The sequence below is a fragment of the Gouania willdenowi genome, chromosome 21 (genome assembly GCF_900634775.1).
Source record: "Gouania willdenowi chromosome 21, fGouWil2.1, whole genome shotgun sequence".
NCBI lineage: Eukaryota > Metazoa > Chordata > Actinopteri > Blenniiformes > Gobiesocidae > Gouania > Gouania willdenowi.
Window position 1 is genome coordinate 19,093,793 of NC_041064.1, and position 21,050 is coordinate 19,114,842.

General features: G+C 40.7%; 1 protein-coding gene across 6 annotated transcripts in view; it reads right to left on the bottom strand.

Annotated features, from left to right (window-relative positions):
• dachd (dachshund d) overlaps positions 1-20,824 on the bottom strand; it is a 130,202-nt gene extending 109,378 nt beyond the window's left edge. For all 6 annotated transcript variants that reach the window (XM_028435411.1, XM_028435410.1, XM_028435408.1 and 3 more), the window contains exon 1: positions 19,996-20,824. In XM_028435411.1, the coding sequence (XP_028291212.1) occupies positions 19,996-20,576 (581 nt within the window). In that variant the 5' untranslated portion in view covers positions 20,577-20,824. The remainder of the gene's footprint in view (positions 1-19,995) is intronic.
• Between the last annotated feature and the right edge of the window lie 226 nt (positions 20,825-21,050).

Sequence of the window (21,050 nt, forward strand, 5' to 3'; positions counted from 1 at the left end):
CTCTCATTTCATACTTTAATAAAGTCGCACCCAGGTGTCCTTGATGCCTTCCAGTTGCCTGGGGCTCTGGGAAAAGCTAAACAGGAGGCAGTCATAACATAATACTGAATGCTGACCCTCTCTCTCTCTCGCTCTCTCTCTCACTGCGAAGTTGCGTTATACATCCAATGGCATGCACACAAAAGCAATCTAATGAACAAATACACGAGGCAGAAACCAGTGTTGATTTTATCGACTAAGGACTTGTCATAGTTTTCGTCGACAGCATTATTTAACCAATAAGCCGCAGAAGAAAATACAAGAAAGAAAAATCTATAATAAACAAGGATGAAAGCACAATTGCTTCAAATTAATATCAAAAGATAAAAACTAGGGGGGGGGAAAAAATTCACTTTTATGAGCTGCAGGTGTGTTTCAACCAAAAGAAGCTGCATCAGTCAAAGGCTAATCAGACGCAGGCCATAAATATGCACTTTAAAAGCCATTGGGATATTGTCTTTAATCTATCTAAATCCTTCAAAAACTCTTCAATATGAATATTTTCCACCATGATTTTAGTCAACAAAATGTGCAGGTATTTAAAAAGTCATTGTGAATTTAGAAAACTTTCAATAGATGCCTGACAGCAACAATTCTGATATCAAATGGGAATAAAACCAAATTACATTTTAATCAATTCGCTGAAACTAGACCGGTGGTTCCCAACCGTTTATGGGACGCATCCCCATTTTGATTAGGGGTGTGAACAAAAATCGATTTCACGATATATAGCAATTTTTTTTTTGGGTGCCGATTTTTTATTTAAAAAATCTTTTTTTTTTTTTTTTTTTTAAATATTTTTCAGATATATTTATCCCACTGCACTCCTGTCGGTGGTTTCCTGATGCTTTAAAAAGCATAATATAATTTATATATATTATTTTTGTAATTTTTTTTATTTCTTTAATCAGTATTTTTGGTGTATTTGTGCAATATTTCAGTGGTTACAATGCTTTCAATGTGTTGCAATGGTTACTTGATTTTATGTTGGCAGTGTAAATGTGCAAAAATGCTAATCATTAATAATAAATAGGATATTTTGAAGCAAATAATTTTGACTCAACTTGTCCTCTGAATGATCAATATCTTCTGATGAACATATACAGCAACTTGATTTTTCATCGCTGTTTAATTTTGATATTAACTGGGTAGAAAATCGCAATGTGTCATAATATTATTGTATCGCGACCCAAGTATCATGATATGCATCGTATTGCGACATCCTTGCCAAACACCCTCGCACTGGTTTTTGACCATGCTTTTGATATTGTGTTTCGAGTAGCCAGAATTGGCGCACAAAGTAGCAACATACGCCATCTCGGATATATTTTTTTACTCTATTTCGAGAATGTGAAGGTGGAGAATAAAGTTGTTCGAGTTTGTGCGTGGTGTCTTAATTTGAAAAATAATCACCATCAAAAAACTAAAAAAAGATAATTGCAATCAGTAATTTCACTTTTCAATTACGAGACATTTCAGGCGACCCCAAGGTTGAACAACTCCTGGCTGACACTTTTGCATCAAAAAACTCTGGTTAAGAAACTTGCGACTATTACCTCATTTAGATGACGAAGTTGTGCAATGGAAAGTAACAATGTTGCATCAACGCACACCGTCTATATTCAGTAGCATCGGTCCAGCGTTTGCTATGTCACTTCAGTTTCATGATTTACTATCATGTGCAGTTGGTTACAGGAAATTGGAACAGCTCTTGCTTGCTTTTGAAATGTGGTCGAGACAGTTTTCTGTTGAAAACAGAAACAGATTATCTCAACAAGAAGGCAGCAGATTTAAGAGATGTACGGTATGCAATATGTTATCATGACACAGTCGGCCCAGACAGCTGCTATCTGTCATAAACTCTGGCTATTGTTGGACACACTACACAGCAACATGTGACCTAATCTAGATGAGCAGCCACTGAGCAAATACAGAGTGGAATAGTGTCATTTTTAATAAAGCTGTTTTATGGACTCAAGTCAACAGAGCCAGAGGAACAGGCTGCAACTTCCTGCAAATGATACGGCAGAAGCAGTTTCATAACTTCCTTTGCTCTGACAAGCCTGTGGCAAGTCTCTGAACGAAGCACAGTGCAGCCTCAGAGAGAAAGAGTGGGAAAAAAAAAATAACCCCAGCCTTATCAAGATTTTACCGAGACATTTCTTTAATTAGTTTTAATATTTCTTGTTTAGATAATGTCAGCCAATTGACAATTTGGTCCCAAATGGTACAGGAGGGGAAACTCTGCACTTCTCTGATACAGAGAAAAACGGATGATTAAAAAGATTGCTTATTGCATTTGTTTTAAATGTATATTTTGGACAGTAGTCAAACATTTCTGCTCGCATTACCGTTCAGTGCTGATGGTATCTCATGTCAGAATGCCATCCCGCTGTAATGTGTGCTATAGATATAAGGGGAAAAAGAAAGCTATCGCTGAACCGTTAATTGTGCAAACACTCACAACTTTGTGCTCTCCAGTGTTACGTGCTCTATTTGCTGCCTGTGGGCGCGAACTGTTCTCGCTGTTGACGGAGTGATGATGGAAAAATAATTAGTGTTGCTGAGGAAAAGTTTCCTCTCTCTGCAAGATCCCAGACAAACATGCTGGGCCTTAACCTCTAAACAATGCTGATCAAAGCGCATAAACATCTGGAGCAATGAGACCTCTGCTTCTAGTCTAAAACATTTCAGTTTTTTAAGATTTATCAGAAAGATAACTCACTCTTTACGCATTTAGAAGCACTTAAGTTGGAAACACAGGCTGCTTTTGTCCCAATTACCCCCCCCCCCCCCCTTAAATGCCAGCTTATTTTATATATAAGATTATCCTATAAGATTATCCTGAAGTCTGATGTGTGTTAAGAGTGAATTTGTTCTGATAATCGGCTCTGAGACGGGTCGGGGCTGATAATCGTAAATATTAAACCTGTTCAATATTTACGACCTAAACGCCTCATGTGTGCAAGGAGAAAGCTAACGACTCCCGACTCGTGACTCCTTGATGTGTGATTAAAAAAATGGAATGGAGCCAATCAAGAAGCGAGTTGACTGAGAATCACGTAATCCAGGCAACTCAGAACTCGGCATTTCAGAGTTCCACTGAGTTCAGCGCGTCAAAATATCTCAAATATGGCAGACTAGTAAAATATTAGAATTTTATTTGGGGGTGTCCCGATCCGATATTGATATCTGTCCAGAAAACGAATATTAAAATTTATAGGACTGCATCTAAAATCGTCAATATCAATTGTTGAATACTGTAGATATTATGTTGAAGGTTAGAATTGATGTAACTATTGTTCTCTGTTTGAGTAACATCACTTGATCGAGCCTTTTTTAACATTGCACACTACAAAATAAGTAATAAAAGTATGTATGATTCGTGCTGATATCATATTGGAGTGATATCGGTATCAGCCATTACTCTTATTGGAAGTGAAGTTGTATCGGGACAGCCCTAATTTTTTTTCCCAGATTATACAGAGTTGGAGCTCCGACTATGGTGGCGTTCCAATCACTTTTTCCAAGTAGGAGGTCGGAAAACCCCAAGTTCCAAGTTGTTTCGAATGCAAGCTTTATTACATGTTTACACGGACAAAAACTTCCACTCTGGACCCGTTTTTTAAAAAAGTTCAGTTTTCAAGCACCAAAACACTGTTGCCGAGTAAATACACCGCCAAAACGCAACAAAACTTTTGCGTTCTCACTAGAAAGCATTCTCATGTAAACAGGGCCTTAGATCACATTGTTAGATCTCCTTTGATCACGTGAGATTTTTGGTTTGGCAGAATATTGGTGGTGGGACAGAATGGTATGTATGTGGTGTGCTGTATCAAAGTTGACAACACAGTACGATCAAAACTGTTCTATGTCCAATTATTAATCTTCATGCGTGGGGCAACAGATAAAATATCTCTTCCGATTTAGAAAATCCTTATGCGTGTACCTCCATTTAGAATACTAATTGTGTGATACTGTGGCCTACCTGTATAGTTTAACCCCCCTCACGCCCTCGAACTGAAGATCTTTAACAGGCCAGGTCAGGTTCAGTCTTTATTTCTATATTTCACACGGACGCTGCGTGGTAAATGAGTGGTCGTTTGATGCATTTCAAAAGATACAAATGGATGCTGAGGAGTGGAATCGAAAGCTGCCCTCTGGAAAATAAATAAATGACGTTGAAAAATGTAGAAAAGACTCATTCTTTAGCTGTGACGACTCGTTCTTTAGCACAGATTTGATTAGTGTCAGCCTGTAACAGGTTTGGACTTTTGAGGCCCGATTACAGCCACACCTGCTTTTCCTCTCATCTAGTCTCGGTTTTGTTCACAATCTGCAGTCCACATTAACACATTCTCAGGCTTTTGTACTCGTGTCGTCTCCACCGCACCACCTATCTCTGGCCCCCTCCCCGCCCCTTTCCCCCCTTGCACACACCTTTTCTCTTCACCGGGAAGCAGGTGTTGAGTGGTTGTGTTTACTCCCTCCAACCTCTCCCTCTCAGTAAGGCTCTTTTTCCCCTTCTCTCTTGGCCTCTCTCACCCTCTCTCTCTCTCTCTCTCTCGCTGGCAGCTGGTAGGATGAAGGAGGAGGCTATAACAGCTGCACATGAGGGCGGGTAAAAAAAAAAAAGAAGTGTGCAAGGAAAACAGACCCAATCCCCTCGGGGTTGTCAACTTCAATCCCTCGAACCTTTAGCATTTTTTTAACCAGGTAAACGGGGGGGAAACTGTTGCAGTCCGGAGACATCAGGGTCCCCTTTCCATCAGTCCTACCTGTGATCTTAGTGGAGTTTACACTGCCGGAGGGCATCTATATAAAACTGTCTGCTACAGCAGACATCGAGGTGTCCACTTAAATCCACTTACAACCATTTAATCATTTCATGTTTGGAAAAACATGTCACTTCCAAATGGAAATTGTGCTGGGGGTACTATCATTTGTGGGGGAAAAAAAAAAAAAAAAGAAGAAGTCAGAGCAGCAGGCAACGGGGTGATTTTTTTCCTTTTCTTTTTTCATCCTCTTAAGGTCTAGCCCATGATTGTGTGTGTGTCTTTTTCACAGCATCAAAATACATGAGATCAGCTCTCGGGCTTTGTTTGGCCCTGGCAAGGTTAGGCCAGCCTCATTCCAAATTTCCTGAGGGGGAACGAGAGCAAAAAAAAAAAAACGATTCCATGCAGATAAATCACTCGCACAGATCAAAAGACAAATCAGTGGCGAAGACAAAAGATGCTGACTTGCAGAGAACAATGGAGACGGGGAGATGTAGGTATCAGAGGAGACGCGGCCCAAAGATCTCAGCACGGCTCAATCAAACCTACTAACCAGGGCTTGCCCACTCTAGGTCAAACAAACTATGATTTTTCCAAGAAACAGCGTCTAGTCTTCAGGATTGAGTTTCTGGCTTTGCAAACTCATCTTCTACTTTTGATTTATTAGTTACACTACAAGTGGGAGAGGCTCAGTTTTGAAAAGAAAAATGGGATGTGACAGACAGAGAGGGGGTAAACTATTGGACGTTGTGTGTATGTGTGTGTGGGTAGTTGTGCAGGTGCACGTCTGTGTGGTTTGATCTATGCTTTCAGCCTACTTTTTCAATAGTTGTGCATCTAAGACAAGAGGCCCTGTCCCATGCAGCCCTTCACGCAACACTACCCACAATCCTCTATTAAACTTTTTCAATATGAGCAATAAATAAATATAGAGAATCCACAACTCTTTACCACCCACTCATCACTTTTGAGAATCGAAGTGTCACGCTGAAAAGAGCCCTTTGGGAGGCAACGTGTTAAAAAACAAGGACCAGCAGCACCTTCGCCGATATTACCTTTTGATCAAGCTGCTTCAGACGTATCCAAGGAAGCCACATATCACTTTTACAGCTCTGTTCTTGCTTTAGAAACAGTTCACACAAAAGGGATGGGTCATATGAAAAGGCACCTTGTGATTTCGCTTTAGAGTACATTTTAACAATGTTCAATTTACGTTCAGAAAACACAGTTTACCATGCGCGACTGACTCATTATTTGATCGTCTCCTTCCAGATCCTGTATGATAACACATCAATTAAGATTAAGGTGATATGAAAGAGAAATGTAAAACAGGTTTCAAGAGGGAGGAGCTGATGCATTTGTGATGAATAAAATGATATTAGATTTAACACATTGCGCTTCGGCACAGTCACAATTGACCCGTGAAGTGTTCTTAACAAGAAAATGTTTCGAATTGAAGCGCAAGGTCAAGATAGGCTGTAATAGCTGACAAATGGCACACGAGTCTTGACGTCAGGATTTATTTAAATACAGAAAGGGATGAGAGGGCTGATAAAATCAATGGATTTTCTAATAGATTTGTGTAGAGGTGAAAGCTCCATTCAGGTGTCTTTGGGGAGGGATTAGTGTGAAACTATAATCGGAACTGGGTCAAGCCCTTGCTAAAACTCACCCGCCTTCTGTGGTATTTGCTATCACTAGCGAATACCGCTAGTCCAAACATGTAAGATGTTACAGTGCTGGTCTGGCCTAGAACGGAGGGAAAAAACAAGCCCAGTGCCACAACAAAGGCAGGAAATTCAGCATAGATTTCTACTTCACTCTTTTCTCCTGCCTCTCTATACCTAACAATTTTGATAATGGAGAGAGAACAGTGCCCGGAGCTGGCAGAGACACCTGCGACATATTTTCTTCCCAACACCACTCACCCCCCCCCCCCCCCTCCTCTCCTCACACCAACCCTCCCCAATCCACCCTCCCTCTCCTCCCACCCCCTCGACATTAAAGTCCTTCACAGAAATCAGAATTTAATAAATCACCCCAGAGCCTGACAGAGTTTATCTCCGGGGGTCGCCTCCACTGCGCCGAGACTCACAGACAGACAAAGCCTGGCCCGATAAGATGTGAAATTAAATACAGTTAGCAATTTGAGACAAAGGAGGGAGAGTGTCAAACCGAGCTTTGTACGACGTAAACGGCTTGCTGCTGGTTGGGGCGCACTCACACACACACACAGACGCATACGCACGTGTGTGTGTGTGTGTGTGTGTGTGTGTGTGTGTGTGTGTGTGTGTGTGTGTGTGTACACACCGAGGTGATTCATTTCAGGTTTCTTCTCACATTTAGCCTCATTTGCATCATCCACTGTCAACATATCGCCTTTCCCAGATACGTTCAAGAGCTTTCATTAGACATCCGGGAATGACATCCTTTTTACCCCGATGCACCATTATTAATCACTCGCTCTAGTCCTGTGTGGACTCATCTCCATCACGGATCAAACACTATCTTCCTGTGTTTCCTTTCATTCAGCTGACATTCCTGACATCAGCCATCACTACAGCTAAAGGAGACTTATGGGAGTTTGTCGGGGCTCAGACGACCTTATGAATGCCGTACATAAGCATTTAGTATAGAGTGGATATAAATGTGAGGATTTGTTTGACACTGCTAGGATCTGTCAGCAAACTCTCAACCACCTCGGGGGTGTGCGCACACACGTACCACACACACATTAAGTAGAGCATTCAAATTCCCAGGCTGTGTTAAACAATTAGTTGCACTGTTAAAAAAAGAAACCCAATGCAATATGAAATCGCTGTCTGGTGTTATATAGCAAAACATGATTGCAAAGCCTCCATATCAGTACAAAGTAATATTATTTTCAATTAGCTTTGGTCTCTAGTTCACATCAGGATATGGCCGACCTCAGCTGTTCAAAGCTGATTTTCCCCCTACTCGGTAGTTAAGAGAAAGCAAAGTCAGGTTTCCAAGAAGAAGTAGCGCGGGTTGTTTAATAGGCTTAGCCTGGTCGTTGGACATGACCTTTCACTTTAACAATACCGAGGCCATCAGGCTCGAGCCTGCTCTGGGAACAAAATGACCCATGGGTGAGGCCTAATCCTCTTCAACTTCACTCTCTGCTGACCGGACAGCCTTCATCCACAGCCCTTGCTATTGCTCCAACTGATGTCTTCCTGCTGAGACAACAGCGCCAACGAACTGTCAACGGTTTTCGGCCCAGAAGGGCCTCGCCTGTGCCTTTCACACAGAGCCCTTCAGGGCCCACGGATCCTGACACTCCACGCTCAGACTGTGAGTGCCCCTCCACAGAATGTGAAGAATGACAGGAATGCTGGGTGCCATCATGAATCCTGATAACATTCTACATCTAAGGACCTGATTAGCTGTCTATGTAGTCAGTCTGTCTATAGACGTGATTGAAAAAATGGGCCGCCTGATATTGTAGACCTGTCACTACAGTGCAGCGACATGTCGTTTCACATAACATGATCCAAAACCTCCCACATATATACTGTACATATAACCACCAGCTGTAAGCTGTGCCCTTACGCGTCCAGGATCATGGAAAAGCATTGTGTGTGAATTGAGGCTTTCAAAATTCAGCAAAGGTACAGTATAAGTACAGCATAGAAAAGTACCACTAATGAATAATAGACTTGTGAGCCATTTCATCTTTTTCGGTTCAGCCTTTCTAATTGTGCAGAGGCCACAGGTATGCAGCCACAATCTATTAGGAAAAAAAAAAGAAAAGAAAATAGTATTCACGTCTGAAGGAAGCCTGAAAAAAATCATCTGTGAGTGGCCTACCTCAAAGATCAAGATCATGTGAGATAAACGGAGAAAAAGACTATAACTTTAATAATAAGTGTTTGATGTGTGCATGTGCCGACTAGGCAGCTCATTCTTTTCCGAACGTTTTAAACGTTTTTCTTTCCCCGTGTGTTTAAATGATGCTCTGCAAAAAGGGTGTCTTCTCTTCTACAGTGCAACTTAACTACACAAAGAGGTGTTTGATCTCTGAAATCCGATCTGTATTTCTAGCATTATCTACAGTTCCTACTGTGGCATCTTAAAGGTCAGGAGTGAAAGGCCATTTGATAACAACAGAAAGACTTTTGGGCTTTATTACACTGCCTTTCATCTCCGTTCCTGTGGAGGTTAAAACAAAGCATAGCATCCTTTGAAAAGGAGAGGATAAATGGATCGCTTTGGAGCCTCAAGCTTTTTTTTTTTTTTTTTTTTTTGTCACAGGGGAAAGCCTGGGCATCCCGTGTACAAGGAAAACTCTTGTGGGATAAGTTTCTGGGAGAAAAAGAAGCGCCTTCACAGTCACTATTATCATGTGTCCTATCAACCTTCTACCAAACCTCTTAATAAGACCCTGAAATCCTTTCGAGATATTATTACCACTCAAACAGGGCATTATACGAACCATCTGAAGCATGTTAATACAGGTGCGCACACAATCACAGCTCAATGACACCCACTTCCCACTGAATTTTCCTTTCTTTTTAATGGTAACCTTGGGAGCCAGGCTGCACCGGTGCGACACTTAACAGCCACTAGTCTGAGAAAAATGTTTTTGATATGCTTGTGTCATTTAATCATCCACATTCTGCCGAGGCTGTGCAGGACAATTTTGCAGGATATTAACTCCCAACTAAACCCTGGCTTGTATCATTTGTGGGGCCAGTCAAGCAGGAGTCCCAGGAGGAGCAGAGACTCCCCCCCCCCCCACCCCCACCCGACACAGTCGTAGTAATCTCAGCCTGACTGGGCTTTCTCACACACACACACACACACACTAAACCCACACAAACAACACAACTAATAGACAAGCAGAATGAACCATAAACAGAAAAAAATAATATTTATGAAATGTACAGCACAAATGAAACTCTTCACTGACAGTCCAAAGGGATGAGAGCACTTGTCATTTCACCGACCGTATTATTACAATGAAAATATGATTATTATGGTACAACAAGTTTAATGACACTTTAAATGTGATTTATTTGCATTTTTCCTAAAACGGGGAATAGACATAAAGATGGAAAGATACTATACAAAATGCATTAGGCCAGTGTTTCTCAAATGGGGTACGTGTAACCCTAGCGGCACTACAGGGGGTACATGAGAGAGAGGAAAATGTACAAATAAAGGGACCCACCCCAGGCGTGATATGACCAGAAAAGATAAAAACTATATAAATAAATCTAATCAGGTGCCACGAAATCAGTGTTTTTCAACCTTGGGGTCGGGATACCATGTGGGGTCGCCCGGAGTTTAAGTGGAGTCGCCTGAAATTACAGAAAAATGTAAATAGATTTTTTAATTTTTAAATTAAAACAATCTTAAAGAATTGTATTTATAGACTTTCACTTTGTGAAATATACATTTAGTTCAACTAAAATGCAGTAAAATTATAATATATATATATATGTATTTGGGATTGCCAGAAATTCTTGAACTCAAAATGGTTGGTAACCACTGTGTTAAATATGGTTTCTTTCCACTTATTTATAAAATTTGATTCTTTAAAATGTGTGTTATCACTAGAATATTCCATATCTATGCTCTATATATATATATATATATATATATATATATATATAGTTTTCTAAGCAAAATCTTGTAGTCGGGCAAAGGGGGTACTTGGATTCATTCAGAATAAATAAGAAAACGGGGGTACATGAGCCAAAAAAATTGAGAATCATTGCATTGGGCCATAATGAAAGAAATGCATGATTCAATAGTTTTAGGGGAGAAAAGTATCTCATTCCACAGAGGCTATCCCTATTCTTCTATCGGGGGAAGCGTCAAACACACACACACACACAAACGAGCGCGCGTGCACACAAAGTAAAAGACAGCAAAGACAAGTGATGAAATCCATTTTTGTTCCATCACAAAGAACTAGGTCACCCTCTCATAATTGTCAATCATGCAATAAATCTCTCAGTGGCACAAATGAATACGGCATTGGGAATGAGACAAAGCTTATTGGCATGCTATGTCAGCTTGACTCAATTCATCCTTTTCACACAGGACCATTCATATGTGAAGTTGTGCAGGGATGTCTCTCTCTTTCACACTCACACTCTATCTCTCTCTCTATGCACACACAGTATCCCACATGCACTGGTACACAAGCAAATACACATGTACAGACCCCTCAAATGAAAGTTACACGGGGTTAATGCATGCGGACAGAACATTTGAGCCAGGGGTCGCTTTGTTACCATAAGCACATTTATTTCTATTGTCAATATGACTCACTGTATTTCCCTACTGTACGCTGGAAACAAATGAACACATTGGCTGTTTTAGATTGATCATTTGGAGAATTTTTTGAAATTACGTTAACAGATTAAAATCAAAACTGCAGGATTGCAGACTTTTCCTCCAAAGCTCACATCATACCCTTTGTACAGTTGGCCTGAATCCCGCGATCCGATTGGCCAGAGAGCATCAGCTTGACACAGCACTACAGCCTCATCCACAGAGGTTTGTGTCACGTCTCCGAGGACCCGACTGTCACTCTTTAAGAGCAGGGTAATAATAGCAAGGCGCCACAGCAAGTGGTGGCACAGGCGATTTTAAAGAAACATCAGGGAGATGGTGACATTTAGTCTGCAAGGGGAGAAACCCAAGCGCTGCAACCAATAAAGACTCCCACCGATATTCTCACAAGGCTTCCAGAGAGAGAGACAGATGCAGAGAACAAGGGAGGGGGGGGGGCAAGGCAAGATGTCAGTGTTAGATGAAAATGTGTTGACCTGGTGATATTGATACCCTGTCCGTAAGCTCTACAGGTGTGCAACGCCATCAGGAAGCAGTTGTTGGGTGTGGCTCGCTATCTCAATAGATTAAAGCCAGGATTGCAGAGTCTATTGTTTCATAGCAAACTAAAAGAGCTGCATGAGCTTTGATCTGTCGTCAAGGACAATGACTGCTGATCTATTAGGCAAAACCATGCATAGGGACAGTTTGAGTTATATCAATACAATCCATAAAAAAATAAATCCTCTTTAATTTGTCTCATACTGAAAGATACACGTTCAATTTGTGTTAGATCTATTTCTTTTGTTTGTTTTTTCGTTATATAGTGATGAGAACATATGTTTTTTTGTTTACATATCGTTTATTTCTGTCATGTTTCAGACAAAGAATAAAAAGAAAAGAAAAAATATACATATTTTTAAAAATGTGAATATATGTACATCTGAACGGTGAAATTGTTTTTAGCGATGTTCTATTACAGTGATCGTAAATACGATACAATCACAAGGGATAGTTTGATTGTTTTCATTTTTTTTCCTCTAACTATAGAAATGTTATATATATATATTACTATTGTAGTTTAAAAGTAAAACATTTGATTATGTGAGCGGAGCAAATAGAAACACGATCTAAGAACATCAATGCCCTAGAGTTGTTTATACATTATTTACCCATCATATACAATATTTATGAATAAAAGTGTGATCATGCTGGTCAGATGTTTGTGGGAATTGATATCGGATATCGGTCTGATATTAACCAGAAAATTAATATCGGATTTTATCGGACTGCATCTAAAACCTCCGATATATATTATATTTATTCAATTGTAGAATACTGTAGATATTATGTTGAAGGTTAAAATGTATGTAACCAATTGGTAAATAATAAATGGGTCAGTTTTTCTCTTGCTGACTATTGTTGTTCTCTGAGTAACATCACTTGATCAAGCCTTTTTAAATATTCCACACTACAAAATAAGTCATAAAAATATGCATGATTTGTGCCGATATCATACTAGATCAAGATCGGTATCGGCCGATATGCAAGGCAGCTATATCGGAAGTGAAAAAGTTGTATCGGGAAATCTCTAATATACATATACATATATAAATACACAGGGTGTAGTGGTACCAGATCAGGCAGTTTCCTGCCTTTGAGTCAATTTCAAACTGACTTTTGTTGAAAAAAGAAGTCACTGAGGCAGATAAGCAGCTGTTGTGTTTATATGGTAACTATAGAACGCTGGTTTGTGGGGCATTTTTGCTGATTTTAAACAACTTTTGGGCACAGAATCATCAGCTGCATCTGGCAACGCTAATTTAATTATTAGTGTGGTTTCCAGTGCATGAACGTGACACAGGAGACTTTAAGATCTAAAACTAGACCCTTATGAACACTTTGGATCCACGCTCGTTGGCTCGACAGGAGTTTATTTTACACACATTGTTAGCTATAATTCAATGCAACAAATTGACTGCATTAAGTGTTTCTCGTGTTTAAGTGAATTCAGATTCACATAAATAGCTGTGGGGCGGTTTTTCTTCATTTTTTTCCCATCAGAAGGTATTGACTGAGCAGATGCTTTGAACCCCTAGAATGTGCTCACTAGTCTCGAGTGTCATTAGCTTCAGGGCTTTTCCAGCTAGCGCCAGGTAAAGATTAGATAACAATCAGCCCTTTAATAGATACTGTTGGAGGCACTGGAGCCATTCCTGTGCTGCGCCGTTCATCTGAAGCTAACAACAGTAGAAGAAAGAGTGGAAACCCATGTCATTTCCTCCCAGGCTTTATTCTTGGTTATGTACCACTGAACCTAGCATGAGCACAGCTCTCGTTAGATTACATGTAGCCTACCTGTTGACTAGGGCTGGGCAATATATCGAGATTTAAGATATATATTGAATTTTCTGTTTTGGTGATACAGAAAATTACAACATTGCTTATATCGAGATATAAATATACATTATAGTTTATAGTTTATCTTCCTTATAAGAGAAAAAGCCAAAAGTGGTGTGCAGCAGTTTATTAAAAAATGTGCCTTTGTGTATTTTGTTGTCCTACTGTTTATTTTTGTCCTTTTGTGTATTTCTCTGTTAATTGGTATTTTTGTTGTTCTTTTATGTATTTTGTTGTCCCATTGTGCATTTTTTTCATCCTTTTGTGTATTTTTAAGTATTTGTGTTGTTCTTCTGTGTATTTCTCTTTTAATTTGTTTTGTTTGTGGTAATTTTTAGTTTTTTGTTGTTCTTTTATGTATTTTTTTTTTCCCATTGTGCATTTTTTTTTTCATCTTTTTGTGTACTTTTAAGTATTTGTGTTGTTGTTCTGTGTATTTCTCTGTTCATTTGTGTTTTTGTAGTTACTTTGTGTGTTTTTTGCTGTGTTTTTGTGCATTTACTTATGGGTGGCCGATAGTTGCCCATGTTAGTGATACAAGCGCAAGTTATTTTTAATAATCTTAAAGCACAGTGATGTTATTATAGCCTGTGTGGCATTTTGCATTAGCAAATTTAACCCAGAATTGTCTTTCTGGTAAGACTTTATTTGAAATAAAATTATCGAGATTTATATCGTATATCGCCATTTTGAGAAAAAGTATCGAGATATGAATATTGTTGACTCTGACCTGTGTCTGTCATCCTTGTAATATGTCTGACAGGTTAAACCTTTTATGATGATAGTTCAGTCATAAAAGTTATGCTGCAGTGCATTTATTTACAACATAATAGTGATTTTTTTTTTTTTTAAATAAAGTTTTGGGTTGAAAGGCAGACCTCACTTTAATCGTGTTCAAACCAAGAGAAAAGTCATACAATGGAACATGCATTACTTTACTGACATTCCAAAAGTACAAAAGTCTTTTCATTGGATGACGTTCCGTTTCCAATATACTTCAATTACTAAGGAGGAGTCTTTTGTATTAAGTAAAATCTACAAAAACATTGACACTGGAGGAAAAACATCTGCATGTTTACTCAGGAGAAGATCCATCCCTGATAGGCTCCGCTGAAATGAAGAGGGGGTGGAGAGAAAAAAAAACAAGGAGAGGAAATTTGTGGAATCCCATCTGAGATTGCTTCCCTGATGGATTCCTTTTCCTGTCAGCTCTGACGAGAAATGAAGCCGGGGAAAATTAACTCCTGATACAGCCACGCCGAATTAGACAGAGAAAAAAATAAAAACCAACACACTTTTTAAGGATTCCAGCCTTGTCATTTTCAATTTTCTGCTCTTTGGACATGCTTGTATTCAGATTCCCCAACATCTATTCGCCATATCAATCCTAATTAGACAATCTGGGCCCATGAAGGATGGGAGCGCAGTTATTTGCATAATTTAATCATAAATACTCAGTGATACATAATTCTAAGTGCATTTGTACAATTATCTTTTCATCCTCAGGGCAAAAGTATTAATATGATTAGGCAATAATTCTTTTCAAAAGTGGGGAAAATAGGGAAGCAGCAAGTATGCACTCTTTTTTTAAATCCCAGCTTTGGGCTATATGAAAAATTAATTAATTTCAGAGGAAAATCAATTTCTCCATGTGACCATATTAGACAGAGCCGGGCAATGGCTGCATTCCTTTCCCAATCAGAAAATCTCATCTGGTCCCTCTAACTTCTGTCAGTTGTGTTTAACATCCTGGTACAGGCGTCAGTGACTTCCGCTGTGCTCCTTAAATGTGCTGTAATGTGAAGAGGCCCGTAAGTAAAAAAAAACAAGGCGTGCAGTGGGAAGGGGTGAGTGGAAACCAGCATGACTGGAAAACCTATTGACGACATGTCAGGAGTGTAAACTCATCAAGTGAAATCACTGTAAATGATTTTGCTTTTTAAAAAAGAGGTGAGAGCTGAAGAATAGGTTTGATGGACCAATGGAGATGTGATGTTTTCAATCCTCTCTGCGCTGCACACCATTTAATTGGCAATTCAATTGCTTTTGTCAATCCAGTAAAGGCATGCAAATAAGATGGGAGCTTCGACAACTAATGCATCCAACAGGCAAATTAACAATACAGGCTTCTTTGCCATGCAAATAGCCTCTAAATCCACAAATGACTCTAGACAGTGTCAAACAAAGCCTCCCTAACAAGTCAAATCTGCGGTTTCAACAGTCGCGGCTCGGGCTTTTGTTTTAAGCGGCGGTATAATGATCCAAAAAAAGATACAAAAAGTTAACTCAGCTACTCGAGAATTTTTTTTTTTTTTTTTTCCTCCTTAAGAAAATGTTTCCAGTGGCTCTTGTTCCAACTGAATGGATGCCGAGTCAATAAAGCAATTCTGATTTTTCAAGGAGACTGTTTGCGGAAAAACACCTTGCCGCCATCTGCCAACTGCACAGTTGACTTGAGCACACGTACTGTACCTAATCAAATTTTGCAGAGCCCCACTGAAGGATTAAAAATGTGTTTTTCTTAAAAAAACAAAAAAAAAAAAACTCTGATATTACAGCAAAACGCGATATAAGAGCCAATTTAGCTTTCAAGAAAGTACTTCAATAGATTTGGTTTTTGAACCGCTTCCTATACCATTGTTTGCCACTCTCTCTCTTTCTTTCTCTCTTCCTCTCTTTCTCCTCTCTCTAATCAGGCATCTGTCACTCTGTTTTTGAAGTTATTATCGCCCTAGCTCCCTCTTGGATGTGGTTGCTGGGTGACGGGTATCTTAGCACCCACTCTGACTTGGAATGATTTGAATGGAATCTAGAAATCTCCCCTGAGTACCTGTAAACACATCCGTGCCTTGTAGAAAACAAATATATTATAAGGAGAGCTGAGCAGCGGAGAGGAGGGAGAGAGACAAGCTGGCACCCTCAGTGGCTGCTCACACTGAGCGCTAAACAAAACAATTACCATCATTGGCAAATATGTGTGTTTAGGCATAAACACTGGATATGGGGAAGAAGAGAGGCTGATAGCTCTCGTAACGCGCGCTGTCATCGCGCCATCAATGAGATATGTTTGTTAAAGAATAATGGCTTCTCGCTCTGACCCGTCACTTGTAGAATTTCCGACTGAGATCTGTTTGACTCTAAAGGAGCTGGGGAAAATCTATTTAAGAAAGGGCATGTAAGTGAAAAGCCATCCCGTTCCCAGTGGTGGGACATTGTCTAGGGCGAGTGGTTAACCTTCAAGGGTAGACAATGATTGTCAATTAACTGCTGTATTTCTGCACCCCAGCATCGGATAGCCCTGCCTCTACAAAAGCAGGACCAACGAGAGATATGTGATATCTCTGCACCACTCACACCCACCCCCCAACCCCCACCCCCGTGTTATAATAACCTTTCAGTGAGTTCAAGTGTCACACAGCAATAAGAACCTTTTTCATCACACCGCGGGGAAAATGAAAAGGAAAACAAGTAGCTGGAACAGAGGGCTCCTGGAGGGCTGGACTCATAATGTAGCAGAGATTATGGGAGCTGGATAAGTATGGGAGCAAAGAGTGAACACTGCTAATCTGGCATGAGAGTCCTTAAGAAAATGAAGGGGTTCAGGATCACTATATTCCTTGTGTTTATACAGATGAACTGTGATTACGGATGTAGTCGTGAGACACAGTTCAAACACTCACCGCAGGGCCGGGAAAAGACGACGAAACGTGATTCTATTTTATTCCTTTTTTTTTTTTTTTTAGATCTTTACAAATTTCATTTTCCACCGTCCTGCTCACGGTTGGAGCATCAAAAAGGGGGAAAGTTGTACTAGAGTAAGCATAGTCGCAAACAATTTGGCTGGCGCTTGTTTGTGTCCACATGAAACCTAAACCAGCGGGACGCAGTGGTGCTCTGTGATGCTATCCACATTCACACAGAGAGCAACAAAAAAAAAAAAAGGAGAGGAGTGTTGTTGTTTTAACACAATAGACTGTGCGGGGGGGGGGGGGGGGGGGGGAATCCTGCATGTGAAATAGTAAGACCCATTGTACAGGAGTATTATTCACGTCTTTGTTATCACTGTGCCACTGTATAAAAAGACTAGTGACATGGTGGTAATGGGGTGAGATGAAAAGCTAAACTATCTCATGGCAGCAGCAGCAGCAGGCTGTTGTTGTGTAACCCGAGCGGGTTAACGGGTGAACTCGGATACTTTTCATCTGACAGAAACAGAACAGAACGCCGACTTTTGAGAAAGGAGAAGGTGTTCTTTTTTCCACCTGCGAGGCTCAGGCGACCCCGACCCATGTCTTGTTTACTTTCGACTGATCATGTTGTCAGCAGCAATTCAATGACAGGGAGTAAAGCACACATCCCTGCAAATAAAATCAACTCTTTCTAAGTAACAGAAGCCTTTTATCCAAGCGGATGCTTCACTGTTCCATGATGTAATTCTCCAAATGGGGCAGGCAAGGCAAGGCAAGGCAAGGCAGGCCGGGGTCTGAGTGATTGATTTCAGCACAGCACTGGAGAACCTGGCTGCTTTCAGAGACAATTACAGTCCTGTCGGTGTGCCCGTAATAGCCCAGCACTTTAGCGTCATTAAAGCGACGCGAGGCACTGCATTATCCTTTAACCCCATCTCTGGACATCCACCCATTGACAACCCGGAGAGTTCAACTGCATACTTTGTCACCTGGAGCCCCTCACGCCATGGCTCTAGAGAGGATGTTCGCCATCATGTAAAAGAGGAGGGGAGGGTGGGGGGTGATTCTGCTCTCCGGATGTTTTATGTAAATGATGCTAAAGTATCAAAGTGCACAGGTAAACTGTGACTGGACTACAAAGATTATTCATAAGGTTTACGTTGAATGTAGCTGGAGGATCACAGGTAAAACACATGCAGGCATAAAAAAGATACTGTATATAGTGGGATAAATGGAAGTGAAAATGTAAAAGAAGAAAAAAAAAGGATAATCTATAAATTAACGTTAACATTAAAATGCTCTGACCCGTTAAAATGCTTTGGTGTATCAAATTTAATTTCAACCAACAGCAAAATTAATTCAATTAAAACTGAACTATATATATATGTTTTTTTTTGTTTGTTTTTTTAAAAAAAAAAAAAGCAATTATAAAACACTAAAGTATTTCTAAATGACTATATTTAAAATCCATAATGACGGCACATGAGAGGCATCCTTTTAAATTAAATACTCACAGCATTTATTTGCTATTCCCAACTGACGCCAGCCTTTCCATCATATTTGCATTTTCAGCTTATTTCTGAGTAAAGGGATCAATATGGAATCAATCACAGTGACAGGTGAAGATGGTAAATTTGACCAGGCTGAACCATCCTGTGAGACTGAGCGATACATCACAGCTGGAAGAAACAGGACCATAAAAGATGACTTTTAATCAAATATTGATCTGTGCTTTAAATGTTCATAATCAAAGCTGAAAACGACTGCAATGGGCTGCTTGCATTTCATTTATTTTAATTATTTGCTTTACGTCGTCTGTGCACGGTTTAGAAACATATGTAATTATTTAATATGGAAAGCTGTTTCACATCATTTGATGGCAGTTTAACACTTCATTCCAGCTCATAAACTATTAAGGATTAATCACTTCTTTTTTCTTTCTTTTTTTTTTTTAATATATAAATGTGTGGTCTTTATTTTAAATATTCCAGCTCCATCCTGTTTACTCTGTGGTAAAATGGTCTCATTAACATTACTGAGATCATGTTGCCCCTGTGGCAAAGGCATATAACAGGACAAGCCCTGGTTTTATTTTAGTCAATAAAGATCATTTTAAAGCAAAAAAAAAAAAAAAGATCTGCTCAGAATTAAATCACGATCATGATGATGATGATGATGATGATGATGATGATGATGATGATGATGGGTTGTTTGTGCAGCTTTTTTCTTTGCAGGAGCAGCTTTGCACCCTGAAGTTTATCCAACAGCCCTGTGAGTGTGTATGCGTGCGTGTGTGTGTGTGTGTGTGTGTGTGTGTGTGTGTGTGTGTGTGTGTGTGTGTGTGTGTGTGTGTGTGTGTGTGTGTGTGTGTATGCGTGTGTGAACCTCTGCTGAGGTGTTGCCTACATTATCGATTCATTTGTTCAGAGGCTGACAGGCTTATCCATCATGGCACTGCTTTGCCCTACACGTGTTCCAAACTTTTCACTCAACTTTTTTCCCCTACTGGAGATCAAGGCGCACTGGATGAGCGTTTTTTGTTTTTGTTTTTTTTTTGGGGGAGGTTTTTTTATCCAACACACACAGTTACAACTCAGTCTATCTACTATTAACTTGTTCACACCTTTTAATGTGTGATTGTTAACTGGTTTTAATCAATTGAAGCGTCTGATTTAGAGCAGGAACAATGTCTCCCCCTTGCTGGCCGCTGCGCCTTTACGCACGGCGGCTCTAGTGCTGCACACTCTCCCCTTATATGAAAGAAACTACGTATCCGCACTGACCTGGCGTTGGTGCAGTCATTGTACAAAGTCTCGAAGTCTTTCCTGGAGATGAGTTTGCAGCGGTTCACCCCGGGCTGGATGGCGCCGAGACCTCTGAGGATGCGGACCTGCTCCACGTTGCACACCACCGGTGTGATCTCCAGTCTCTTCAGCTTGGTGTAGACCGTGTGCAGCCCGCCGACCAGGTGCTTCAGGAACAGGTCGAAAGCCTGGGGGAGGCAGATGAGCTCGCTGCCGTCCACGGTGAACGAGGCCACTTTGGCACCGCGCAACTCCACCATCCTGCACTCGTTGTTCTGCGGTATGTTCTCAACCGGCGACGGGGTCGAGTACACGGGTTTGCTGGGTGGAAGCCCCGCGCTCGGATTCTGGATGCTCGGGTTGTTGCTGCTGCTGGTGGTGGTGGAGAGCAGCTCTGATCTGAACAGGTTCTGTCCGGGTCCGGATGGGGGGGCCAGGGATAGGGATGGAGACGGTGATGAAGTTGTCGACGGCGGGGACGTGGTCGCGGAGGGAGTTGAGATCGGTTGAGGCGGTGGGACCAGAGGAGTTTGTGGGATCAGAGCAGCCGGTACGGCCATGGTCACCTACAGGAGGGGAAGAGCGCAGCCCGAAGTTCAAAGTAGAAAAAGCCCAGCCTGAACAACACTTTAGTTCAATGAAAAGAATCCAGCGGAGTTTAAGCTCCTCAGAAGAAGTTGGGGGGAAATAAAAAGAGGTGCCGAGGAAAAAGGCGTGCTGAGTGACGGGCGGTGGGACAATGATCAAAGATAGGAGGGGGAATGACAGGAGGAAAATGAGCTGAAAAGTGCAGCAGCGGCTCTGTGGATGAGTTGTTGTTGTCACACGGTACAAAGAGGGAGGAGCCAGGGGACACTGGGAGCCTTTGAAGAGCTTCCTCTCAAATGTTTCAGCTCTTTTCCAATGTTAACGATAAATATTGGAATTTACGATCGGCAACGTAAAAAGAAGACCCTGTTTATTTAGTCACATGTGCAAAAAGGAGTGAAAATATAGCTTATCCTCCTGAGACCCAGAAGAAAAAAGGTTTTAAT